This window comes from Opisthocomus hoazin, chromosome 21, assembly GCF_030867145.1.
Source record: "Opisthocomus hoazin isolate bOpiHoa1 chromosome 21, bOpiHoa1.hap1, whole genome shotgun sequence".
Taxonomy (NCBI): domain Eukaryota; kingdom Metazoa; phylum Chordata; class Aves; order Opisthocomiformes; family Opisthocomidae; genus Opisthocomus; species Opisthocomus hoazin.
In genome coordinates, this window is record NC_134434.1 from 9,839,896 (window position 1) to 9,858,170 (window position 18,275).

Genomic DNA, 18,275 nt, shown 5'->3' on the forward strand with positions numbered 1-18,275 from the left:
TTCAGTATGATTTGTGTTCCCTGACGCTGGGCCAACTGAAGCAGGAGGGAGTTTCTTCCATCTCGCAGGGTGGTCATGCAGACACAAGGTGTCTTTACACTGAGATTCGCAGGGTCAGAGGGTGACATTGGAGGAAGTTGTGGTTTGCTTTAGAGGAACAGGCTCTGCCAGAGGTGTGTGGAGACTCTTCACCAGATACCTTCCCAGACTTCTTAAAACACTGCAGAGTGACCTGTCATTTCACTACTCATTGGTGTCCTCCAAATCTATTTAGTAATTGCTACCTTAGCATCTATATTTCTCCACTATCCGCTGCCTCTTTTCTTGTCTGAAATTTACTGCCTTTCCCTTTTTGGTGGAGTTTTCTTGCTTTTCTTTCCCCCCTCTTTTCTCTCTCTGCTCACTTAATATCTGGCTATGATGCTAAAAGACATGCTGGACACTTGCTGGGAAAGCACGCAGTCTTGCACAGGTGCTTTGAGTGTGCTGGGAAGAGGAGGGACCGTTGCGGGGAGGGTCTGTTGAATCTTCTGCGCCCTTGTGCCTCCTGGTAACCGAAGGAAATGAAAACATTCCTGCTTGTAAAAATAAATATTCTTGGAATTAAATACATAAAATAACCAACAGGGAAAAGCAATAAAGCATGTCACCCTAAGAAAAGAGGGAGGGGAGGAATTCGAAACAGCTACATGGAAATGAAAACTGAAGGAAGCAGCACAGTGTTAATCAGCATGAGTTCAGAGCCTTCTGACTGGGTTAGATGTCTCTGCTGAGAGAGCAGATGAGTTACTTCTTTTGTAGAGATTACATTTTTGCAGTCACAGAAGTGATTTATGGACACATCCCACATAAAACTTGAATATAAGTCATATGTATTGCAGAATATTTCTTCAGCAGGCTGATAAGTCACTGGGTGCCATTATAGTTAGGCTGAAAAGTTTACAAGTTGGTTTGTTTCATTTTTTTTGTTCCTTCAGTGTGATGAACAGGGAGTTTGTTGTAAGAAACCTGGCTAGCTTGGTATCTCATACTGCTTTCATTAGTCAATAATAATAATAATAGTGTTGTCATACATCTGAGTTCCTCAGAACATGATCTCTTTTTCTGCTTGGAAATTTTGTGCAAGTGGAAACGGAGGAATTTAAACATTTCTCCCAGGTTTCTGACTATAATTCAGAGATTCTTATTCCGTTATATTGATTAATGACCGAGCCTGAAGAAAGAGCAGGCCAAATCCAGGCTTCTTTCTGTACTGTTTCCTTGGTATGCTTTAATCGAGGTCTTTATTTTTTGTGTGTGCTCTGCAGAAGATCTGAGTTGCAGAATTTCAGGGAGCCTGAAGTACAGGCAGTAACACTGGGAAAGTGCAGTAGGGCTTGAATGCACTGAGAAATTGTGTGATGGGTGACAGTGTTGGGCTTCCAAGTGAATAATGATGAGCTGTGCAATGTTAACCAGAATGACGCTTGTGTTGAATGCTAGGTACTACTTAACATAAGTTTATTTGATGTGGCCGAATACAGCAGGGTTGCACAGGGTGGGTAAATTCACATATTTTCAGGAGTCAGAATTTAAGGTGAAACATCATACTAACGTGTTAAAAATTAGTCTGTCTGAAGAACGGAGAATGGCAAGGCCAGCCAAGGACCATGCCACACCAGCTGGATCTCGGGCAAGGAAAGTCAGTAAGACTGCCAGGTAAAGAAGTTGTGGACTGTCCATAACTTGGACATGTCTCTAATTTATCCTTTATGGTTATATTCTCTGGGATTGACAGGCCTGTGTTTGGAGTGCTGAGTGGAGAGTTCACAGCCAGGTGGCAAAGGCAATGAAAAGGGTTTGTTTCAAGGGATGGTCGTCCTTGATGCTCTTCCAGTGCAGATCTGAATGTCAAATCCCTCCAGGTCTGTATGCAGCATCACTTTGTTTTCCTTGTGTCTTTTCCAGAACTGGTCAGGAATGAAGTGCCAATTCAAACTGCTGCGCATGGCTGTTGCCTTGATCTGTAGTAAGTATCATGCAATACTTGGCGCACATGCAATCTTGTTTTGTTTGTCCTTGTCATAAGAGCTCGTGCTGATTCAGAGAGTTTTGACTTTGCAGCAGTTTAGCAATTTTGGTAGGAGCTTGCAACTGGACCTTTTTGCAGCAGAAACCGCATCACTCTCAAATGCAGATTTTGGCTTTCAGCACAAGTATTTGTAAATGGGAATTTGTTGTTAGCCAGCATCTGTAGCTTGTGGCATTTATGAAGACCTGGGACTTAAACGTCTCATCTTTGAATTAGCAAACAAGCAATGCTTTCGTAATGATAATGCTTAGGTTTCCTAGAGCACTTCCTATATGGGATGGCAACAGCATTATACACGCGTTAATGAATTATCTTCCAGCCATATCCTTAGGATGGCACGACAAGGGAAACTAGGCCGTGTATTCATCACAGAAAATTGTCTTCAAAGTCTGACTCTTTTTTATGGTTCTGGTATGAATTTTGGAAGGTGAATATTCCCCCACCTGTCTGCACTCCCATGAACCCAAACCACTTACCAGCCACTGAGGAGACCTCATGCCTGGGCCCTCTAAGCCTTACATAGCCATGGCTTCCCCACTTCCCTACGCTCACCGTACAAGGCAGTTTCTCCCTCTCAGTCTCTCCAGGGATGCAGCGCTGCCTGCAATATGGACTTAAGAAGGAATAGACCTAGACAATTCATATTGTTTTCGTGCTTTGTTCCAGTGAGCTTTGAATTTGGAAGAGCGGTATGGCTGCGATTCCACCCCTCCGCTTACCCACCGTGCCCACACCCCAGCTTCATGGCTCACCTGGGAGGGGTGATGGTTGGAATCACCCTTGGTGTCATCATCCTGAGGAACTATGAGCAGAGACTCCAAGATCAGACTTTATGGTGGATCTTCCTTTCTATTTATGTAATTTTTGTCATGTTTGCCATCTTCTGGAACATTTTTGCCTACAGCCTGTTGGATCTAAAGCTACCTCCCCCTCCTTGAAAACATGGGACAGAAAACTTGAGAGCGGAAGTCATCTGTCAGCTATGTTAAATGAATGAAGATGGAGGATCTATTTTTATATTTAACTTAGGGGAGGATGATTCTTTTGAACACAAGTGTGTGCTGGAGGAGATGCTTAAGGATCTCTCGAAAGAATGGGCTGATCAGTTTGTTCAAAAACCTAGCAAGTGCTGTAACGCTGGCTGGCTGGACCCTGCAGTTTCTCCACTGCCAGGGCTCCCGCTGGGCAGCTTGTACCTGGGCACTTACCACTTGGTTTGTTAGCACACGTCAATGTTTTGTATGAGATATTTGTATTTTCCAGGTCAGTGCTGGAATTATGGCCAGTTGTTGAATGAATCTCCTCAATGTTACTGAACACTAAAAGGGAATAAGAGCAGACATTTACTAATTAGAGACTTGCATGGTACTCGCAAGGCAGCTTGGGTTTGGTTTCTACGGACACATCTGACTGTTCAGCCATACCAGTGCCACTGTCTAATTACTTGAATGGTTCCTAAGATATTTTAGCCTATGGTGAAGCCTGTCTTATGCACCTTTCAAAGGAATCAGCAGAACTTGATCACCCAAAGTGATGGAGACTGGTCTTCAACTACAGGTCAAATAAAATTGCACTATAAACCTTGGGAACTCTTAGACTGTTGTGGACACCCAGGAAGAGGTGACTTTTACCATGCATGTTTGACTTGATTTTAATTTTTTTTTTTCTCCCCAGCCTGCTGTGGCTAGAGGGTGTGACTGGGATTTCTTTTTCTGAGGGATGGAGAAAAGGAGGGCAAATGTTCTACTGCATTTTTATGAGCTGACAATCAGGTGCTGTTTCTTCTTACTTTGTTTCTGGACATGTTAATCTAACGCCTGGTCTGCAGTGAGCTCCTAGCAAGGATCTCAACTCTTCCAACAGGTTCTTACTAGAAAAGTGGGACCAGGATCACCTACCGCAGCGCAGGATGGGAACTAGCCAGTCTTTACAGCCATACAGTCCGTCTGGGGCCAAATCTGTCCACTGAAGTCAGTGGAGTTAAATCAGGATGTGCGTAGCACTGGTTTCCCATGGAAGCGTAAAGAGTGTTACAGCGATCATTGTGAAACTGAGAAAACTGTTTTCAAAGTGACTGCTAAATTTTGAGGATGCCTCTCCCTGAGGCAATGGACGTTCAAGGGCTCCAAGCAACACTTCGTTGCAATGAGGCCTTTTTCTTGAACATTGGCCAACCCAGGTTTTAGCAGTCTGTAACTGGTCAGTAGCACAGTCCGTACAGCTGCCTGCGCGGACCTGGGGACCAGGCTGGAACATCCGTAGCACAAGCAGTGCTTATAAGTACACTTTTCTGTAAGGTGCTGCTGTTATTTTGCTTCTCACATTAGAGAGCTGCCAAACTCCAGTCCAAGAATGTGAATGCCCTCCTTTTCTCTCCCCTTTACCCACCTAGTTTGATGGCCTGGATAAAGCAGCCGTAGGAGTCACTCTAGACTATCTCCTTTCTTTCTTTTTTCTGTTTGCATACTGCTGCCCAGGCACCAGCCACCAGCGCCTTCCACAGCACATCTCACAGGCACTGCAGCAGTTGTGTTTGCTCTGGAGCAAAATGTCTCGGTATCGTGGGCTTCATTGTCTCAGCTGTGTAGTCGGTGCTGCCAGATGATACCACAAACTAGTAGGAGTCTCTCTTTCTAGAGGGCACATTCACAAGTGCTTATCGGCTGCCCCCTTCTTTGCCTCTTATGGGAAAACTCTCGTTGGAAGGGTGAAGTTCTGCTCCCACAGTATGCACTAGTAAAACTCCTGTTACCTCAAGGAAAGGGAGGGGGGAGAAAATAAGTATTTCTACAGCCTGGAATAAGCCTTACCTGCGAAAGAAACAATTTTTGCCACCTTTGTGCACAGGAATGATATCTTTGAGAGCAGCCACACCTTGGTTGTTCTGCATGACTAGTACGTTGCTCATGGGCCCTCAGATCAAGGAACTAGAGGAAGGGATAAAGATCAGAGCTCTGTTCATTTTGGAGAAGGGCATTGGTTCCCCGTGCCATTTTACCTCTGCAGTTTGGGTCCAGATCAAAGCAGTCGTGAGAGTTTGCATGCATCGTTTCAGGTCAGGAGCTGGCCACTGAGTTTTGTAGCGGTGGAGATCATCTCCCTGGGGAGCAGCAGGAGAGCAGGGAGCTAGGAGAGTGCTGGCAGAAGCATGGTTAACACTTAAGGAGGACGTTCCTTTCCTCACCTATTGCTAAGCCTTTCTGATTATAGATGCCTTTAAATCAGAGGTGAGCAGAAATGGGAGTTACCCTGGAAGTTTTAGGAAAACTTTGAAAATTTTTGTAGAAAATTTCAGTCACAACAAACCCCAGATTATTTTGCCTATAACTTACCAGAGTATAGTATGCACTACTGACTTTTATTTTTGCTTTCTCAACTGAAAGCTGCTTAATGTCTATTAGTTTCTCCTCAGGAAAGATTTCTGTGCTTGCCAGTGATGTGCTCTGGGGTGAAGCAGCAAGCTGTAAGTTTAAGGGCCACCAGTTTCTTCATCAGCCTGACCATGGCCTACATATGCTTCCCTCTGCTCAGGAATAGAAGGGAGCTGAACAGAGTAATCCAGGCACCCTTCTTTGGTCCCTTATCCATAGATAAACATAGTTTACATGAACTCATTGAAAACGGCTCTGAGGTTGAGCTTATGACTTGTTCTTTTAAACTGTTGTTCATCTTTCTGACTTCCACACTGTGTCCCCATGCCCTGTCTGAGCAAGTCTACAAGCAACCCTGGGGATCAGAAAGGCCAGAATTTAAAGCAGTGCTAGATTTATTGTGGGTGAAGAAATGAAACCTACTCACATTTGTGCTTGTCGCAGCTGATAGCTCTTCCCATGCATAGAGCAGGTGGTACACAGAGCCTGTTTGTTCATGGAGTCAGGAGCAGTACAAAGTGCTTAAGCTTTTGTAATTATTTTTTTCATCATGAAAATTACCCTGTGAAAACTTATGTTTTTACAGAGTATCAGGAAACCCACTTATGTTGTTTTCTGATGCACCCAAGAGTGCCACAGTGCTGCAGCACCAGAGAGCTAATAGCAGACGGGCTTTTCTTTTACCTCCAGATGTCCTTGAAGCTGCTGGCTTGTGTTGGAGGTGTAATATTCTCCATCCTGCTCATTTGTGGTTCCACCTTGTCACAGTCAGCAAACATGTTCCTGAAGGAGCCATCCACAGAGGGACTGGTTTTGGTGATTGTTTTGGTTTTATTTCAGCTGCTGCCAGGATTTTACATCAGTCGGATAAAATGTGAATCTCTTAAATCTTACAGACGCACAACGCTAGAGCGAAAGGCAGGACTGTTACCAATGCACAGGTTGAACAGTTAGGGGAAGCTATTTTATGCTTATGTCCTTGAGTGAGGACACAGCACCCGGGGGGAAAAAAATGCCATTTCTGTGCTGGAGTTCTGATTTAGTAAGTATATTGCAGCACTGGTCCTGTGAGGATGGGTATGGGGAGTGGTGCTGCGGAGTGGGAGAGCCTGGGGTGCTGGTTGTAGAGCTCCTTCAGGGACATCTGCCGGCAGCACGGCGAGTGCCCGGACGGGGTGAGCCTCTTGCTGACCCTCGTCCCGGAGGAGAGATGGGAGAAGGGCTCAGCCAGCTGTGGCTGAAGATGGAGGAGGAGAGCCAAGCAGATCAAAGTCCACGGGGCTTGCAAATTGCACCTTTTATTCCTAAATGCTTGGAGGCAGGTAGAGATTAATTTTGCACACCTCGGTGGTAATATAGGAAGGAGGAGGGGGAGGGTTGTCATGGAGTGATGGGAGAGGAGGTTACCAGAAACAAGCTCAGAACAGAGTAAGGTGTAGAGGGGTCGTAAAAATGCTGATGAATTTACTTTTGCTGAGTTCTTAAGACAACATCTCATGTCACTTTTTCCCTATCAGTTGATGAGGGATTTTAGCACTTAATGTGGCACGTTGTGATTCTTCACTACGTGCTCCTCTAGCAGTATTTTATCAATGGAGAAGGGGAGGGCCAGAGAAATTGTCATTACCTGAGGCTGCTGGACTAGAAGTATAGCTCAGGGATTCTGTTTCCCAAGACCTTGTTCCTTCTGATGGACTGTGCTGCCCGTATGTTTGAAATCAGGTTAGATCAATTTGAACTGGGGTACGAAGGATGGAATCTGACACGTTTAGAGCTGGTACTGAAATAACAGCTATCTGCTGACCTTACAAGACAGCTGCTGTTTTGTGCCAATATTTAGTCTCACAGCATCGTGGGTGGGACTTTCACACATACTTCAGTGAATAAAGAGCTCAAAGTCTATCTGTTTACATAGATTCAAGCTCAGCTCAATTGCTTTGGAAACCCCATCCACTGGCTGTACCCAAACTGGAACTGGAGAATGTGGATGCAGTTGAACACCAGCAACCTCTGGAGGCAAACTGGGATCCAGAGAACAAAGGCCAGCACCTCTGGGGTTTTAGCCTCTTTGAATTTTGCTGCTGTTCCGTGTCTGTTATAGTAGCGGCTGCTCTACAGTGCTCTGTGACACGACTCAAAAATTCCTGCTGCAATCACTGATGCGAAGAGCTGGTTATAAAGGAAAACAGTGCTTTTTGCAGCTCTATAAAGAAAGAATCGCACGTAAGACAGAAACCAGGCTTGTTTAAAGGTAAATGTATTTTTAATGTCACCATTAATCACTGCCTTTTAATTGGAAAAAGCTTTCTAATGAGGTATTTCTGAAACGCCAGTAGTAGTACAGAAAATTTGTGTTTCAGGGTACTTTGCAACACAGAGCACAAAATATTCCCTAGGCCTGATTTAAGTAGCAGAAGTACCTTTATTTCCAGTGAGCTTAATAGATGCGTTAGTCGCTGACTGTCTCCTGACTCCCCCACAGTGTCTGTTTAGTTTGCAAATAAAGCTAGATTTATGCAGCTTTTCTTTCGCTTATGCTACTCATGCTAACAACACGTCCAAGTGTTAAACACAAAGCACTAAACAATGTAATTTCCTGCCTTAAAATGCTGAACAAATGATACTTTCCCGTAAAGGGCTAGTAAAACAAAATGATATTTGCAAGGTAAGACTCTATGGTACGTTTCCAAATATTTTTGTATTGTGTACATTCTGTATATTTTTGTTGTAATGATATTATTTGAGCGCAGAATCCATTAAATTTTTTTGTTGGTGGGTTTTTTTGGTTTTCTGTTTGTTTTTTTTTCTTAATAAAATTGAGCTGTTCTACATCACATGCCAAAAAACAACCAAGAAAAAAAACATTCAAAGACAGTTTTATAAGTTTGTCTGAAGTTAAGATAGTATTTGACAAAAGAGCAATTGGTTTTGAGCTCTGTCATGTAATCTTTTAATAATGATGTTGATAACTCATTTTTAGTCTCCCTAGAAGTGTCTGCCTAAAAGATGAAGGGGAGAGTGAACTGCTGCTTTATTTCTTTGTTTTCCCTATTTCTTTATCCATAACGAGGATACAGAACCAGCGTGGGACTTGTATTGAAATTCAGGTCTTGTCCCACTATTTGACAGCTGATGCCTCAGTGCAGTAGTGACCTCAGAACTGTGGGGACGTTGACAACCAAGTACATTAGACTGTTTTAAAATATTTTATTGGGAAGGAGGGCTGTTCTCTTTTTGACATCAGTCTCTACTGAATGTCTTAAAATCTCAGAGCCAACACATTCTTGTCTCTTGAATTAATAGTGGGAACAACATATCCAAGGAGTTCTGCAGCAAACCTCCAACTGATTTAGTAATTTTGAGATAACTAAAATAAAAATCCTTCCACCAGCGTGGAAGGGGGAGGCTTATTTTGAAAAATATTTTGTGGTTTTTTGGGGAAAGATTGGGTTAAAGTGTAACTTCAAGAGATGAAGATGTAACTAGCAGCAGTTCCTGTCAGATTCGTTACTCCTAAGGGGAGGCAGAGCGCTGCTACCTTATGTGGGACTCGGCTCTTGCTCTAAGTTTTCTGCACTCACCTGAACTTTCAGAGACTCTTGAATCTTTAGCTGAGGACTTCCAGCAAGAAGGTAAGGTGGGTTTTGTCCATTAATAGAGGAACTGTTACTGTCTGCTAGCACCATGCCTTTTTCTTGCTGGCTAAAATAATTTTAGAAAGGCAAACAAACTGAAGGACAGAAATATTGTCAATTCCAGCATATCTGTCGCAGAGAAGGAGCCAAAAGCTGGCAGTCTTGATCCTCAGCCTTGATCACACAAACTCGTAAAATTCATTATCATTTTATTCCTATAGCTCCAATCACGTTCTGTGTAGTAAGCATTACTCATAAGTGTTGGAAAGAGAAATACTAATTGGTTTATATGCTATTTCTCCCAGGGGTAAAGAGGGGGGAAGCACCAAAAACCAAAGCAGACCCTGATCTTTCAAACTGCAAGAGGTCTGTAGCAGTGGAATCTAAACTTGCACTTTTAACATAGGATTTTGTGTTTGGTTGGTTTTGGGTTTCTGTGTTTTGGGGAATTTGTTGGTACATTTGTTTGTTTTGGTGAGTTCTCTCTCCCCCAAAGAGTTTAAAATCAGACCCTACAGTAAAAATCTTTCAGGTTTGCAAATTGAGTGCACATCTCAGCATCTTCTGACCTTTTGTGTGTTTCCTCCTGAGCTTTGAATAGCTGATTGCTGGAGGAAGTTGTGTGTAATACTCTCCAGGCATTCATGCAGCTAAACCAGATGCTTCTGCATTATTTATTATGCCTTTGTATAATTTCCTTTAGTTTTGGTTTTTTAAAATAGAATTTATAACAAGAGATGCCAGTAAAACCTGCAAATTAATGAACTACCAGGGTGTATTTCAATGTGTGTGCATGTGTGCTTGTGAGCATCTTTAATAGTTGGGTAACTGAATGGCAAAGTCACCTCAACGCTGGCAGAAGCAGAGATGTTGTTACAACAAAGGCTGCAGAAAGCAGGAGGTTGTGTTTTTCATAATGCCAGTCTCCTTCAGCGCTGGGAAAATCCAGGAAAAGGAACTTGCAACAGAAAAAGCTGTGACTGAAGCTGTCCACAGGTAACAGATTCAGGGGGAGCGATGCTGAATGATGCATTAGCTTGGAGAGGAGAGGCCCCAACAGGGCGAAGTGAAGTTTTGCAGTTAAGATTAAAAATATCTGGATTTTGAAGATTCATTTGTGATAATTTACCTAGCAAACAAACCAAAAATCTTATTTAAATGAGTGTAGTACAGGTCGCAGGCTAACAGGGTAACCGCATTATATGGGACCTCAGAGTCCAACCTCCTGCTGAAAGCAGGGTCAGCTAAGAGGTGATGCAGGTTCTTCAGCACTTCAGCCAGTGTGTTCTTGAAAACTTCCAGGGATGAAGACTGAGCAAAGCAATTGTGGTTGTGCTTCAGGAAAAATTTATCACCACCACCAGCATTGCTGCGCCTGGGACTGAACTGCTCTTTGTAACTTGGTCCCGACTCTCCACCTGGCTGCAGGCACAAGGAGCAGGACAAGTGCAACGATTTCTTACGCTCCCACCAGATCACAGCTACCTGTTCTACACATCCAACGTCTTTTTTTCCTTGTAGCTCTGAGCTCTGCCCTGCCTCATCAGGCAAAATACTAAACGATCAGTGCTCCAACATATTTAAAAATGTACAAGAGCAACAGAAAATGACATGCTTTATTGAGTGGCGCTGCTTTACTCACTCGTGAATAACATATTCTGAAGGAAAACAGGGTCACCTCTCAGAGCTCCTGCAAATAAGAGAATAAGAGATTTGTTTTCTTCCAAACTACTTTTATTTTCTCCTCTGACCTGCCCATACGTTACATGTCACCTCGGCTGTCAATATGGCACTTGCAGACAGCTCCTCTGTGCTGTGTGAATAAAGGGGTTTTAACAGGAGACATCACAGACAACGCTCATTTGTAATTTAATGTAGGCACACTATGAAGGATTTGAATGTATTTTACTGTAAACCTTATTACAGGTTCAACACAGTGGTGACACAGGAAGGCATTCAGCTGTTATCATCACACTACACAGCACTGGCAGAACAAAGTCAAACTTAACAGCATTAGTAGGACATTAGTTTCAGGGAGAGTTGTTCAAATGCCTGACATCAGGCGTTCAATCCCCCTCTGCTGCAAAGGAAAGCCACAGGAAGTGTTGTTTATATCAGGTTTGCAGAAATAGTCCTTGTTTACACGGCTCCTCAGAGGCCTCGTGAGTTTTGATTCCAGCTCTAGCCAAAGATTTTCTTCAAGTATTCTGCTACCTAAATGCCCTGTGATGTGGGTAAGAATTCATTGCTGAAATACAATGAAATGTTTTGAAGTCTGAATAATTAACTTGGGAACTTTTTTCCTTTAATTTCTGAAGAAGTTTCTATTAAAGTTAGTATTTAACCGGTAAAATTTTCAGGTTTAATTCTCCACAGTTGAAAAACATATGATTATTTACAGTTATGCAAAATGGCTACTGAGAACATGCAAAGAAGGTCTTGATCACAACGCAAACTAATGACAAACAGGATTCATCAAACAGCCCGGGAATTCAATGCGTCTGCCCAGTGTATGTGTGCGCACATGCAAGCACACACAAACTGATGCCTAAAACTCTAATCAGTCCGAAGGCAGTTCTCTTTTGCACCAATTAACAAGCTGTTTAACTAGTAACAAGAGAGTAAACTGCCAGTTTGAAGGTAGAATGTGGAAACTAGCTGGAGATTTGTTAACTATGTTCTCTTATATAAACAAATCTGATTAATTCATTTACCATGATTTATCCAGATGTTTATGCTTCTTTATATAGTAAAACAAAAGTAACCAGATCTTAATGATTAGACATGATAATTTTAAAAAGACTTAAAATATTTAAAACACTGAAATGCTTGCCAGGTAAGGGATTTGGGTCAGGGTTTTTTTGTGCAATGACTAAAAAACAAATGTCATGATTTCCTCAGAAGAGGAGCAAGCCACTTGGAGAATCTGGTAAGCACTCAAAACTACACAGGAGTTTGTATCACCTGATACTGACACATTAAAAAAGGCTCATATTGCTTTATCTATAAAAGAGAAAAGGCAGGTGAAACTGCAACTTAAGTTTGACTTCGGTGGTACTTTTAAATATAGATTTAAAATCCTGCAATAGTGAAACTACGCTGCACAGAAGAAAATAATTATTTATACAATACTCTCAAATGAGTATAGAATAATTAAGATAATTTTAAGCCACTGATGTTTCTCTCATGAATTCCTCAAGGACAGTCACTACGTTTCTGGCTTCTGGCATTTCTGCATGTTCAACTTTAACAATCTTCAGCAGGATGTCTCCACTGCCACAGTTCTTTAGAAACATGTAACACTTGAACAAGGCGTAGTGGTTCATTTCAGCCTGGCGGATAAACCTCTTCAGGTTGTTAATGTCTTGTATAGCCTGGGAAAAGAGTAACAGAGCATTTTCTTATCCTTCTACATGGAAAGAAAACACACTATCGTGTGGAAAAGTGAAGGAAGAATAGCAGGAGAAGCAAAAGCATTTCCAATAGGAATTTCGTATTACTACTCAAGAGTAAGAATTGAGTACTGTCTTTGATGCATGTTACCACTGTTCTTGTAACAATGCAAAAATGTGTGGACACCACAACTTGGTAATGCCCAAACTTCTATCAAGAGTTCTCTTCTGTCATGACAGATCACCTAAGGAGTGTTAACTACTGAATCCACGTTACCCAATTACACGATACTGTGTGTGCACAGCTCAAGTAACAGCATTTTAAAGGGGGGGGGGGAAGTGGGTTTTATTTTAAATATGAGAAAATGCCTTTGGTGTACTCACTGAAGAAGTTTTCACACTACTTTACATTCTGGTCTTGTCAACAACGGTAAGCCAGTCCTCAGACTTCAGAGCTAATCACTGAACGATTCACAGACATCGTAAGTAATCTAAAACTTTTCTCTGCTGCAAAAAGTATTTGCTCCCTCAATAGCCCTGATGTCTTCTCCAAGTCTTTAACAAACATGAACAGGTACCTTCAATTTAAAGTTTTCCAAAATTTGCCGGAAGAGGAATGGATTTCCACCTTCAGCACCATTCACAAAAGCGTGCATCCAGTCCTCACAGAATCTGTTGCTTCCTGTCACACGTTCAGGAACACAAAGAAGAAATGAGAAAAAGTAAATGAGCTCAACATAAATATATACAGCTGCATTCACCTGGTTTAATCACTCTCACATAACCACCAACGACAGTATAGCTGGGCCAGGAAATAAGTCTTAAGAAAAACAATACATGTGGGAAAAAAAAGCAAACACAGCTACAGTGATTACACAAAATTATGTTCTGAGTGTTGAATCCCTTTTCGCAACATTTGTCAAAAATACAACGGGGGGAAAAAAAAAACCCCACTTTTGCAGTTTCCCTGAAGTGTACAAATCATAGTTTCACAGTCTGCAAACTAAATGCACTGTGGATTTTATTAGCATCCATTTTCAAACCAGAGTTCCAGTGTACCGGGTAAAAGAAACTACTCTGCCACCTCATAGGGAACAGATGTTACAGTTTCCAGCCAGAATCCAGACCTTCTGGGCATGAACCTATGAGCTACTGAGTATCAACTACCTCTAAGGTCCACAACTCTCAGCAGCTGATGGATACAAGTGAGTAACAGGAAGAAGTATTCACAGCTGTAATCTCACCTGCATTATGCAACTGAGGCTGAGGTCCACTGCAGTCTACAATCATTGACTTGTGCTGCTCCTCAGTCATGGCAATGCACAAGGAGGTCATTGTTCCTTCCTGAACAAGGCCTTGGAGGCTGGCAGCTGCCAGAAACCTGACACAAAAAGCTCTTGTGAACTGCTTGCTTCATTACAGTTCCTGAACAGCAAGAACAGAGGGTGTCGACCACAACAGGCAAGTTACTCACAGGCTCCTTTGTCTCAAAGGATCTTTACCTGCTGATGTCTTTTTCTGTTCTTTCATCTGCGTTTTTTACTTCCACAGGAGTATAACTCAATGCCTTAAACAAAAAAAAAAAAAAAAGAAAAAAGCTAGATGCAACTTTGATATGCAACTTCCGTTGCTATATTGTGGTTACTAGCAATACATACTGTGGTACTTTAAAAATTGTTCTTTTCAGAGAAAGAGGAGAAGCTAAGGGAATACTCCATATTGTAGTCATCGTGGCTCGTTTTGCATTCAGAAGAAATACAGCAATTACACTCTGTCAGCTACTCCTTCCAAAGCCTGCTCAAACTCAGGGACCAGAATGAGCATTAACTTGTTTTCTGTTTCCAGTGAATTACATGAGGCACATATGCAATACGACATCCCTTTTGGTTCAGAGGAATTATAGCAGGAACAACTTTCTCATGCTGTTTCTAATTTTCTCATTCGAATTTCAACTTGGATGCTAGTATGTAATTTAAAATGAGTTCACTATAAAAATTCGTAGAAATTGCTACGTGCTTCCTTGGCAATAAAGCAGGGAAAAAGTACTTGCCCTGAATTTAAAAAAAAAAAAAAAGAAGAAAAATGTTGTTCCTCATTTACTCCTGGCTGGGAAAGCAAATGCAAGAAACATTTACACCATATGGGAGTCACGAAGATTCCTTCTGAACCTTTTCTAGCTATCTAGTTTGAAATACACTTACAGCATGTAACAAAAAGGCGAGTTTCTCCTGGAAGAGCTGGACTACTCTCTGAATAGGGCATATGGCATTCTCAAACCAGCTTCTCAAGTAGGGGTTAACAGAGGTCTCCAAGCTTTTTTGCTGTAACAAGTTGAAACATTAGAACTTTAACTACAAATTAGATTTCTACACAAATAGAAGCCGACTAATAATCTATTCAACCTAAGATATTTGGATGTCAAAGCCTTCTTAATCTCAAACCACAGCAAACTACAATAATGAGTATGACATTTAAAGCCACACTTTATCAGCAATGAAGGGCTTCATTTTCTAAGAAACAGAACTGTAATATTATGGTATATAGTGAGCAAAGACCATGCAAGAGCAGACAGGATGAGAAAGAAACTTAAAATGTATAGTTTCCATTAGAAAAATTGTGTCAAGAAAACCACTAAAAATCCTTCCTTAGCATTCAGAGGTGATAAGAATCCAGGTGAACACTGATAACTTTCCTGTAGACCATTACCTTTTATTAGTCATTCATCTCTCTGAATCTAACTGCAAGTAACCTTTAAGAGACTTACGACTGGCACAAAAAAGTTGGCGCTGCCCCCCCCTCCCTTTTTTTTCCCCTTTTGATTTGTGTGGTTGATAGAACTTCAGACATTCACTGTCACTACAGTGAATCAAGTATCTCTCAGTGTTTCATACTGGTACTTAAAGCACCTGTTTTTTCTCTATAGACTAAATCCATAGGATGGTATTAGTAGCTAATTTGCACAAATAGTAATTTGCACCACAAAAAAAGTTAGGCCTTACCTCCAAATCAAGGTTTATCTTCAGACTTTGAATGTATTTATCCAGCTCAAGTCTGAAAGTATCTTCTTAAGGAAAATAAGACGCGTCAGTTAAGACCTGCATTTTTCCCTTTCAGTATATGGCTGTTACTGACATTTTCAGTTACTGGAAGGTGTGCACAAACAGGCTGATTTCAAGTAGGAAACAGACAAAACAAGAACATATTTTTTACATCATCTCCCTCTCCACACAGATAAAGTTAAAGGTAAGGATATAGTTCCAGACCTTTCTCCGAGCCACCTAAGAAACAAACCACGTATTCTGGAGCACTGATGTCTGATTCCAGTGTTGCCATTTCTAGAAGATTTTCTTTTTGGAAACGACAGTAATAACAACCAACTTTATGTTCTGGTATGCTATGCAGGAAAAGAAGAATTATTGCTACAGACACATTGCAATAAGTAAGTTCAAAAGGCAGACATACATGATTTCTGTAAAAAATTTTCACCCGCTAGCACTGGTGCCTCCTATGATCATACATAGACCTCTTCGACCTTCTCTTTCTTCCTCTGTGGTGCGATCAGAGTAGTTTAAAAGGAAATAGTCATAACCACATATAGTATTTTTTAAGTATTCAAAGAGTATATTATTTACTGCAGTATTTTTCTCAAAGCTACCTAGAACAAGAGGAAAGTGCCATTGCATAAAGCTGTTATTAACAGCAACAACAGACTGAGAACATGGAATCAGGATTCAACCTAAGTGCAGCAGCAGATGGCAAGATGTGCAATGCTGCCAACGGTTCTTACAGTTTCTCATTCACAAATACTTTTTAAAATTTACCTCAGCCCCATTGATGCTACATTCCCCATTCCTTCAAACAGAGCTCCTTTAGTAAGACGCTTAGCGATAAAACTGCGCAATTCAGTCTCTGCTTCAGCTGGTAAGTTAGTGTCCAGCAAGGAGAGGCTTTGAAAAACAAGACGAAATTGTTAGCAAAAAGCAAATGTTACTGTTACATTTCCCTGAACAAGTGCAGAACCACCTGGTTCTAGAAGAGGGACCACTGCGATCTCTCTCCAGCCTACAGCCAACTCGCTCTGTGACTTCTGGCCCATCAGAAATGCATTCAGTGGTCTGTCCACTAGACCAGAAGTCTGAGTTGTGGTGTCAGCTGATGCAGAACTCCTCAGCAGCTATGAACAAGTCACTATCCCTCTTTGTTCCTACGTCTCCCTAGCTGTAATACAGAGCAACAACTCCATTACAGAGCTTGTGGAAAGATGACATGTTAATTTAAAATGGTTTAATAAATTTTAATTGTCTATCATCTATGTGAAGACCTAAGTCAATACAGAAATATCAAGTGTTAGCAGCAAAGAAAACTGAGCTCAAACTCGAAGATGATAGTTTACGTTTAATACATTATGTGAGCTCTGTAGTTGTGTCCACTCCATAGGTATTCCAGAAAAAGCACCCAGGGGACTTCAGTGTGCTTTCACAGAGGTGCCTGCTGTGAAGGGCCTTGCTTGCTATTCACCTAACCGCAATACGGCAAAGACTTCAGCACGGGGTGTTCCAGGCGATCGCGCTCCTCTGCAGACTGGCTCTACCTGAAGTCCTGGCTGGAAGGCGTCTCGGCCGGCGCGCTGCTGGGGCTGCCATCCCCGCCGTCTACGCCCTGCTGCCGGGGGCTGAAAACCAAGCCACTCTTACCATCGATTTTACAGCCTCGGCACGGAGAGCGGGGAAAACGGACTGCAGCGGGGAAACGTATGGGCGGGGGGGTCTGAAGGAGCAGGGAATCGGGGCATTGCAGAAGGAAAAATATCTCTCGCGGGGGGAGGGGAATAAAGCGAGTTGAAGCAGCTGGGAACTGCCCAGGCCTGGAAAAGCCTCCCCGCGGGGCGGCCCCGGCGCGCAGCCCCTCCCGGGCCCCGGCGAGCGGCCCCCTCACCTGCAGCTCCGGTAGCCGTAGAGGCTGTGGTAGGTGCTGCCGTGCCGCTCCGGCCGCCGCTCCTCGCCCCCCTCCTCGCTGCTCTCCAGCTCCCGCTCATCGCCGTCCAGCAGCCCCGGCAGCATCCCGGCCCGGAGGCAGGGCAGGGCGCACCGGCTGCGGCGTCTTCCCGGCCCCCGCTCGGCCGCCTGGGTGTGCCCACGCCCGCGGGCCGGCCGCGCAGCCGGGAAGGGCCGTGCCTGGCGGGGGCGGCTGCGGGGCTCGGTCCGCGCCCGCAGTGGGGCTGCAGCGGGTCCCGCAGTCCCTCAGCGGCTGCGCACGCGTTTCACGGCGGGACCCGCTCAAACCGCCCGGCGGCGTCAGCCGCACGGCCCCTGTTCTTGAGGAGCTGGCTCCGCTTCCCAAACGCCTCTCCTCCTGCAAAGGGGCGCGCTTGTCAGCTCAGCCCGCTGCCCACCGGGCAGCTCCGGCAGGCAAGCCCTGCGGCCCGGGCAGCAGCCCTCGGCACCCGCCTGCGGATCGGCCGGGGCTAACACGGACGGGAGGCGCCGGGGGAGGGCGAGGGCTCACCCCGCTTCGCTCAGCTTTAGGGCGTTCTGGGGGGGCCGGGCTCCCTCCGCCTCGGCGCCTCCCTGTCAAGAGCTGGGTAACCACCGCCAAACCACTGCGCAGAGCGGCCTGCGTAACAGACACCGACTTCGCGCCCGGTCGGATTTCGCAGGGAAAAACCAGTTTCTCCTGGACGTTAAACACGGGGACAAGAAACCCGCGCGCTCACCGCCACCCCTCCGCCGCCCGAAACAAAATGGCGGGCGGGCGGCACCGCGAGGCACGACGGGACAGCACAAAGGGCGGTGCGGGCAGCTGGGAG

At 43.8% G+C, this 18,275-nt stretch overlaps 2 protein-coding genes across 10 annotated transcripts in view; one reads left to right on the forward strand and one right to left on the reverse strand.

Moving 5' to 3' along the window:
- Window positions 1–8,211, forward strand: part of RHBDL3 (rhomboid like 3) — a 75,911-nt gene extending 67,700 nt beyond the window's left edge. For 5 of the 6 annotated variants that reach the window (XM_075441111.1, XM_075441112.1, XM_075441108.1 and 2 more), the window contains 2 exons: window positions 1,948–2,008; window positions 2,738–7,451. In XM_075441111.1, the coding sequence (XP_075297226.1) occupies window positions 1,948–2,008; window positions 2,738–3,009 (333 nt within the window). In that variant the 3' untranslated portion in view covers window positions 3,010–7,451. Of the gene's footprint in view, window positions 1–1,947; window positions 2,009–2,737 lie in introns of all 6 variants that reach the window. The other variant, XM_075441110.1, reaches the window with a different exon arrangement.
- A 2,752-nt stretch (window positions 8,212–10,963) lies between these two features.
- C21H17orf75 (chromosome 21 C17orf75 homolog) lies at window positions 10,964–18,225 on the reverse strand. 4 transcript variants are annotated; one of them, XM_075441294.1, is made up of 11 exons: window positions 17,975–18,225; window positions 17,405–17,821; window positions 17,061–17,141; window positions 16,291–16,416; window positions 15,723–15,863; window positions 15,469–15,526; window positions 14,671–14,790; window positions 13,972–14,036; window positions 13,714–13,850; window positions 13,048–13,151; window positions 10,964–12,451 (listed from the first exon to the last, which is right to left on the reverse strand). In XM_075441294.1, exons 2-11 carry the CDS (start codon window positions 17,527–17,529, stop codon window positions 12,242–12,244), a joined length of 1,167 nt encoding a protein of 388 aa, XP_075297409.1. In that variant the 5' UTR covers window positions 17,530–17,821; window positions 17,975–18,225; the 3' UTR covers window positions 10,964–12,241. The 4 variants fall into 4 exon arrangements, with proteins under 4 accessions (XP_075297409.1, XP_075297408.1, XP_075297410.1 ...); XM_075441293.1 differs by having other exon boundaries at window positions 17,405–18,225; XM_075441295.1 differs by lacking the exon at window positions 17,061–17,141 and having other exon boundaries at window positions 17,405–18,225.
- Between the last annotated feature and the right edge of the window lie 50 nt (window positions 18,226–18,275).